This window comes from Hippocampus guttulatus, chromosome 11 (genome assembly GCF_054856545.1).
Source record: "Hippocampus guttulatus isolate MCC_2025c chromosome 11, RoL_Hgut_1.0, whole genome shotgun sequence".
In the NCBI taxonomy this organism is placed as follows: domain Eukaryota; kingdom Metazoa; phylum Chordata; class Actinopteri; order Syngnathiformes; family Syngnathidae; genus Hippocampus; species Hippocampus guttulatus.
The window spans coordinates 7,278,667-7,287,500 of NC_141271.1; the positions used below are offsets into that span (position 1 = coordinate 7,278,667).

Genomic DNA, 8,834 nt, shown 5'->3' on the forward strand with positions numbered 1-8,834 from the left:
TTCCATAGAGATCTGTTTTGAAAATTTGGCACATTTTGATTGTAAAATTAAAGTCCGGCACTTATTACAATGAGAACCACGGCATAATCTGTGCTCATCACAAGAAAGGCTTCGTAGGCTGGCTCCTGCAATGTGTCTGACAAGTTGGTATGTAAAAGTGGGCAGGATCTTCCCGGTGAGTATGCACGTTCCAGTTGGCTGCTGCCTTCTACTTGCGGATGTTTTTCATGATTGTGGAAAAACAGAGAGTGAGTGTAAGAACTATAAAAGCAGTCCATACACTACATGGTGTCACTTGAAAGTGGCGCTGGATTTACAGCCAGCCAAGCTGGTTATATCAAGGATAGAGAAACTCGATGGAGGAACTTTATTGTGTAAATCACTGTTAGGTAACATCAGGGTGGAAAAAGGGGCAGATAGTAAAACATTTGCTGGATTTCGAACTTGATCAGTGGCCAGGCACTCCAGAGATCCAACTTTTTCTAAAACCCGATTTTACATAACAATTTTCCATCCACTTTTTTAATCCGCTTATCCGGGCCACTTAACTCATTCAGTACCAGCCAATTCTAGACCAAGTCTGAAAAGACGTTTAAAAACGTCTTTGGGAGTGAATGAGTTAAGCGCTCTGGAGCCTGCTGATATTTATATACTGTATATATATACTGTGTATATATATATGAACTCGTTCACTTACTTGGTACCCAAGGAAGTCTTTTAATTTCCTAGTCTTAGTTTGCAGGAAGTTGACACACATTTAATTTGAGGCACCTTCCCAATTTATGAAAAATCTTTGTGATGTGGAAGAGAAAAAGAACAACAATAAAATAAAAATCAATGCCATGCATTTTCCATTAAAAAAAAACATCCATTGGTCCAACATAAGTTGTCAACATCTCGTAAATATTTTGTTTGTGCACTAATGGGGTATTTGGATGAAGTGTAACAAAACTCTTACAAGTGTGATCTAAAGTCCAACTCCCAGTGGTTTCTTTATAGTATTACTAACAACAAAATAAAGGGGCGCATCATCTACGCATTTGGGTGGAACGGTCCTACTTCCAGCTGCACACGCTGATTCAATTAAGGGCCGCAAATATGAGACGATGTTGACTCATGACGCTGACCCTCTGCGAGAATTCAAATCCGTGTTAAAAACCGTGATTCATTCATGCTTGCAGACAAGACAGCAAATACACCAAGATCATGGGTAGCCAACAGTCGGCCTGTGGGCCATACTGGGTCTGTGTGAGCATTTGATATGCCCCGTTGTTCTTAAAAACAAAACAAATTCAATACAATTTACTCAAACAGCAAATGGATAGTCCCTATTAAATGTGTCGCTATTAAATGCAAGGCAAGACAGCTTTATTTATACAGAACGTTTCATACATAAGGCAACACAATATACTTCAGACAAGCAAAAAAAAAAAGCTTCAGCTTCAGGTCATTGTGTGCTTTAGTAAAGTGTGAGCTCGCTGGTAGTCACCAGCACACTGGTCAAGAATGTCCTCCAGGAAAACTCTGCTGAGTTCTGGAAAGTTTACCATCAGTTTCATCAAGGCCCATTCCAGGTTCTTGTATTGGTACCGCTCAAGGTATTCATCTTGGTCTGTAAATAAGACAACAATCCTTTTTTGGCTGGTTTTTTTTTGGGGGGGGGGGGGGTTGTCAGTATGATTTGATACAGAAGAGCGACATGGAAAATCCAGGCTTCAGTAGTGAGTTTAATTATCTATTCTATCGTGACACTTTTTGTCAATTGAAGTTGTCGTTTCATGAGATTTGCTGATGTCTGACACGATGATGAAATCTACGTTTTCCCCGATTTTGAGGATCAAGCATTCATTATTTACACAAACATTGTCCTGACTGTTACACCTCATCCCAAGGTGGCATGTTGATAAATCAACCCGCCCACCACCATTCTGTGTTGGTGCCGTACAGCAAGAACAGTGACAATGAAAAATTTGAAAAAACACATACAGATTTTTGTATTTCTTTTTTTTTCAATGGACGAGTGTGCTTACCGCTCTTGTATGCGGATATATTGCAGGATATCATTCAAAACGTTACCTAAATCATTTAGCATCATCTGGCCAGAGCAGCTCTCTTCTGGATGGGGTCCCGGTTTTTCTTGTCCATCAGTGCTCAGTGGTGAATGGCTGACATCGGCCTTTCTCATTGGGGTTTTCTCACTTCCTTTCTCGTGACGGTCGAGCTTGTCCAGGAAGGCCGTGTTCACTCTGTCAAGAAATTGCAAATAAACACACACACACGTTACTGGACTGTGCAGATTTGATGTAGATGGCAACAAATTAGTTTACTAAACACTGAGCTGCTCAATTCACTTAACCTACAAGTGGCGCGTGACCTGCGTCACCGGAAGTTGTTAGCGCTCAGCAGTCTGCAATTGCAGCTTGTGATCATGCACTATATCTTTTATCGTTACCATTATTCTCATACAGAATTTGTTTCGTGTACAATTCACCGAGGGCACGGGCAAAGAATAAGAATCTAGAGGGCCGAGGGAAGCACTTTAAAATGGTACGTGTGAGCTACGATAGTTAACAGGCTGCAAAAGTGCGTTGCATACCTCCGTGTCAGGCTGTTGCTCATCATGGCGTGCGTGTGTATGTGTGTGTGTGTGTGTGCGCGGTAACGGGTCGATCGCGGGAGGTTGGTTGATCGAAAAGTCGATCTTCGGTCCAAGAAGTTTGGGCACCCCTGATTTAGTTCCTTGGCACCATGGATGTCACAAGAGGGTGCCAAAGCAATATTTTGTATTAGACACGGCCCTGTGCCTGAGCACAAAACAGGATAGGTTTAAAAATAATAATAAAAAACTACAAAATACAGAATGTGAATCTTATGTTCTATAATACTGACTTGGCTTAACCCTTTCAGGGACAGCGGTTACTACAGTGGACAGCTTATTGTGTTGTTAGTTTACAGGGTGCATGAAAGGGTTGAATAATAACTGAAGTCAACAAAATGTATTTACTATATGTTGGAATTTACACGTGACCCTGCTGGTTTAAACACAGTATTCTGACTACGGTAATCACACATTTGTGTCATATGAATGAAGCAGAAAAACCCACCTATTTTTAAGCCTTCTCAGGGGATGGCCATTTTGCCTTGTACTGACATTCTCAGTCGACTGAAAATGACATCATCGTGCCTAAGGGCTCAGGTAACGACCGCCATAGCTCACCTATTTTCTGGGTTTGGTCATGTTTATTGGCAGAACACATTTGTGAGGTTTCTTGCTGAAGAGGAGACTTGCAAAACATCGTGAGCTTGAACAATTTCACAAATGTGTAGAAGATGTGCGTGCATATGTTTTTACAAGGTCATTATCAAGTTGTTAGTCTGTCATAACAACATCCTTCTGTGAACTACATGTGCATGTGTATGCCCACACAAAAATACACGCACGCACACTGACACACTCAAACAAACCCCCCCGCCCCTCCCCCCACACACAGTCATCTCAGAAAGTTTGAGAGGTCCAAGTCAGAAGAACCACATTGAGAAGGCCAAATGTTGTGTGTGTGTGTGTGTGTGTGTGTGTGTCTTGACAAAATGGTGGACGAAGCCAAATGGCGCATTCGAGCAGGAAATGAGACTGCTGTCTTCCTGTAGCTGCCACAACACCATGAACTTCCTTGGTTCTGCAGCCTTCGAATTCCTCCTGTGTCATGTGACCTCATATCAGTCTCAGAGAGATTTACAAGGTGCATCGCTGAGTTTGCAACTTTTGGCGTGTCCTCAATCACCACATCTCTGTGGCAGTCACCATGTGTTTCCTGTTCGTGGCATCCTGCCAACTACAGCAGCCGTCAACGCGCTATAATAAATGAGCTGCGAAAATCATGTCAATGCAGTGTATTCGGCATATTGTAATGAAAGGGAAGAGTGATGTGTCACCAATGATTGGGAAGCTTCATTACGTCTCACTAAAATAGCTTATTCTGTACTTGCATGCAGGGGTATTAAGTAGAGCTGTCAAACGATTAATATATTTAATCTAATTAAAAATGCAACTGTCATAATTAACTCAAATTCACTAAGAATTAATCGTGAATACTCATGCATTTTTTATCGTTTCTGAATTTCCTTTTATTTTTTTGTCCTATTTTTCCCCCATTTTAATGCCCTCATCAACATGGAATCATGAATCAGTTTTCCATGTGCAAAATGCAAATATTTACTGAAATAACAATTTCGATTTTCAATTTTACATGAACATTTTTCACTTGGAGCAGTTATTCACACATAATCTCTCACACAATATTACTGTCTATCAACAACAGTGAAAAAAATATTTTGTCACACAACAGCTGCTTTAACAGCTCTTTATATGGAATCAAAACAGAGCAATATAACATTATAAAGTGCACATCTAAGGTAAACTAGTACTCAGCCTATAGTGGATTTAAGCCATGATTGCATACTTCGTTTTTCTCAAGTTTGCTTTGAACACAGCAGTCAGGCTATGTTGATTCTGTTGGTCCTTGCGCCGAAGTCTCTCTACGGTTTTGTGTAGACATCATTTCGGATGACTACACTTGGTTCGATGACAACACTGGAGACGTTTTATTTTCAGTGTGGTCGCTAGGTCGCTACCACTGCACTGCTGAACTCTCAAAGTGCCTCAGCGCACCGTCACTGTCAGACGAACACAGAGAAGCTCCACACGCTTTATTTATATGGACATGGAACACTGTAACCTTCCACACAAAATAGTTCCAAACAAGTATCAATCGCGTCAGTGGCATACATCGTATTCGACAGGCTACCTGCTCTTTATTCACCAGAGGCTCATCAACCTAGTCTCTTATTTCTCTCCCGAAACAGTGTCTTCTCCCGCTTGGTGTACCTTAGCCTTCTCCGCTATGTACAATCTCTGTACACAGCTTGTAATGGAGGCTCTCGCTGGCAATCCGTAGTGGAGTCGTTAGATGCAATGCGAATGATATCAGCTTGAGTCGAGGTGTGGACAATGTTTACAGGCTTGCACGCAGAAGCCATACATTTAGCTATGGCTTCAGCAAATTTGTTCTTCGTCGTGTCATCCATTTTTTTCGCTTTGAAATGATCCATAGCTGTCTGTCTGAGACGAGGGGTCTCACGTCAGCTGTGTGCTTGGTCATTAGGTGGTATTTCAGACTCGACGTGCTATGATGATAGCTCAGTTTATGACTGCAAAACATACAGGTAACTTTGGTCTTGTCAGTGGAACAATCTGGCAACTTTTTAAAAGTAAACTTTCCATTCATTAACTCTTTAAGTATCCGTTTTCGGTGTCTCGCGTGTGCGTGGACCTGTGCAGCTCGCTTGTTGTTTTGTTTCTGGTTTATTTATAGAGCAACGTAACATCCGCTGTGACGTGTGCCGCGTTAATTTCGCGAGAAAAAATGTAATCCCGTTAAAATTAATTTAAATTAATGCCAATAGAAACGCGCTAAACTGACAGCTCTAGTATTAAGTGTAACATTTTAAGTCCTTCAAAGATATGTTCCTATTTATGTCTTAACCTCCTGACTACCAGGAAAAAAAATGTTGTCCAATCACATTTATTTTGAAATTCCCCAATCTATGTGAAGTAATTGGACTACTCCAAAAGAAATTTTTGAAATCCCACTACATTTTTTAAACAGGCTCAAATACACTTAAAACAACTCAAACAACACTTTAACGTGTTCATAAGAGTCTTATAATTAAAATGCCAACAGCATTTCAAGACAAAATGTGTTCGATAAAAAGTATTACTTTTCCTCTTCCCATAAAAAGTGCTTGCACTGAGGGAATCCATTTTCTTACTTTTTCTAACCCCTACAAATTTGGTATCATTGGAAAGCACTGAATGTCCTCTTTAGAGTAACAAAATGAGTTAATGCGATTGGATGTACCGGGTGGGAGATATTTAGGTTCACTTTTGGATCCGCCTTTCCTCACAAGGGTCACGGGGCATGCTGGAGCCTATCCCAGCTGTCTTCGGGCAGGAGACGGGGGACACCCTGAACTGGTTGCCAACCAATCGCAGGGTACACATGGTCAAACAACCATTCGCGCACACACTCACACCCAGGGACGATGTCAAGTGTTCCATTAATCTGCCACGCATGTTTTTGGAATGTGGGAAGAAACTGGAGTACCCGGAGAAAACCCACACAGGCACAGGGGGAACATGCAAACTCCACACAGGAAGGCCGGAATCGAATCCTGCACCTCTGCACTGTGAGGTCGATGCACTAACCAGTCAATCACCGGGCCGTCTCTCATCTAACATATTCATCTTATTCAAAGACAAAGGTGTATACATGCGAGGATTTCTGGTAGGGCTTGGGAAGTGACAATTTTGCACGATCGCTGTGTTAAAGAGGTAGAGGGAGGTACTGGAAATAAATCTAGCACAGTGCAAATGCAATTTCAAGCGGTCTTTAAACAGAGTCTCCCTCGCTCTTTAAATGTAAACAAAGCAATAACAAATACTGGACCATCACACTGTTCAAACCGCTACTGTATGTTGCGCTTGTCTGCATTGCTAACATCCAACTTTTTTGTTGCAACTATATGAAGTTGGAAACAGTTTGTTATTACAGATAGATAGATAGATAGACAGACAGACAGAAAGACTCACTGGGCGCAATCTTGCCGGAGTTGTTCTTGCCTTTTCTTCTCCTTCACCTGCTTCTGTTCCTCCAGACACTCCGCCTGCAAAGCATCACAGAGACACAGTAACCACGTTTATATACAGTGCAATACTTTGTCACAGCACTGTAAGCAATATGAGCACATCCTGTAAAAAGCTGTGTGCAGTTATAAAAAATGCTCTTTTGGATCTTTAAGCAAAATTCCCAAAGAAAGTCTGTCCAAGGATCTGGCTTCACTTTCTGTCCTACTTTTGTCAGCGTAATGTACATTGCATAAGTACTTTCCCAAAATCCATTTCAAGTGAAGTATCAGTAAGAGAGTTTGGAATGATGTTCCGTAGGGAAATATTTTAAGTCCATTCATTTTCTATGAAGGCGTCAAGCCTCAAAACAAAGCAGAGACTACTTGTATGTTTTTAAAGGGTCTGTTTCATGCAAAAATAACTTTTTTCAGCTTTTAGAGATGTTGAGATCCAAATTATTCGCAAAAAACACCCTTTAAGTTGTGTTTTCCTCCATTCATCCATCTCGGAGCATTCCTGGATGTTCCTGCTCTCTCAACATTAGCGCTGCCCAACCCAAGAAAATGATTGGGTCCTCATTCTGAAATGTAGAAGATTAAGGAGCCACTCCCGTAATGTTACTGCCAACTAAACACACGCCCACTTTCTCAGGCAGCAAGCAGGACACCCGCTAAGCACTATGAACGGCCACCTCGGCCAGGCCATCGGCCTTCTCGGCTGGAGCTAGTTTATAATCACATTCAAATCTAAGGGTAATTAGAGTTTTCCAATAACCTAAGAGGTGTTTTTGGAGTGAGGGAGGAAGCCAGAGTACCCGGATAAAACCCATACTAACACCAGGAAGAACATGCAAATTCTACACTGAAAGGCCAAGACCCATTTTAGAATTCCCAACCTGTGATGCTGTTGTAAGTTATAAATCAAAATGTTTTCTGTAAAAAAATGAAATCGTGAATGTTTCAATTGAGGGAATATGCAGCAGATTAGCTAGATGGATGGATGGATGGCCAGACGGGAGGATAGATACAGTAGATAGATAGATAGATAGATAGATAGACAGTGAGCCATACGAACAAATGATGTCATACATTTTAGAATAAGGCTGACACACCAAAATGTAGGCAAAAAAGGGGCAATTGTTATGCATAGAGACACTGCTACTTTAACTTTTCATTTCACTTGTAGTCTGTAGAGCACTCATCATAGTAGCGTTCCTTCATCATGTCCTGATGCTTGCCTCAAGTGCCATCTAGTGTCTGTAAATGTTACTGCTCCTTCAACGGTTGTTGGGACGTGGTGATTTTGAACTTGTTGCGACAAGTACTCAAACTGGGGGGAAATGTTCATTGTAACTCTGGACTCTGTCAAAAAGTGCTGACTTGACAGAAATATAAACACAGAAGAGCACAAGGAAATGTGAAAGAGCCCCCCCCCCCCCAAAAAAAAAGACTCTTAGCATGATTTCTTTACACTCACCAGTTTTATATCCCCGCCCCCCCCCTAAAAAAAAACCAAACAAACAGCCAGACTACGTATGTTTTTTGTTTTGATTTACCTTTTTTCTTTGCTCCTGTTTCTTCCGTTTGAGCTCATCCTCCTCTTCTTGCCTCTTCTTTTGGGCCATATATTCCTGTTTCAACTAATGAAACACACGTGTACCTGTATCATCATCCATCCATCCATTTGTGAGACTTCTGAAATGACCAATTTGCCCAAATTACATGAACATTATTGCATGCAGGGATTTTCCAATCAGGGTTTTAAAAGTGGCGATACCGATAATTCATAATTCATGAGTGTGATTGGCCGATACGATCAGATTTTTTTCTGTGTAAAAATCTCAACTTTAGAACTTTAACTACCGATTTATCTTAAAGAATCAATGACTTTTTAAAAATTATTTGATTAATCTTTTTTTTTAACACGTTAAATTTCTATCAAAAAATAGGACACTGCTTCAAATTCAAAGTGCCGAAAATGCACAAACCAGTTATGATTCAGTTACTAATTTGGTTTGTAACCTGCTAGAAAATAAGTGGAACGTTGGATCATTATTTATCCCAAAGAAAAAGCAGCAAGTTGCAAATGTCCGTTGCGGATTAAACATAATCACTAGTCAGGTTTACCTTGTATATGTTTATATGCATGT

General features: G+C 40.9%; 1 protein-coding gene across 3 annotated transcripts in view; it reads right to left on the reverse strand.

The window, feature by feature from the left end:
* Positions 1-353: 353 nt before the first annotated feature.
* The window catches only part of epsti1 (epithelial stromal interaction 1), an 11,438-nt gene continuing 2,957 nt past the window's right edge, over positions 354-8,834 (reverse strand). For all 3 annotated transcript variants that reach the window (XM_086124021.1, XM_086124022.1, XM_086124020.1), the window contains 4 exons: positions 8,241-8,324; positions 6,650-6,723; positions 2,077-2,246; positions 354-1,612 (listed from right to left, as the gene is read on the reverse strand). In XM_086124021.1, coding sequence (XP_085980147.1) covers positions 1,443-1,612; positions 2,077-2,246; positions 6,650-6,723; positions 8,241-8,324 — 498 coding nt within the window. In that variant the 3' untranslated portion in view covers positions 354-1,442. The remainder of the gene's footprint in view (positions 1,613-2,076; positions 2,247-6,649; positions 6,724-8,240; positions 8,325-8,834) is intronic.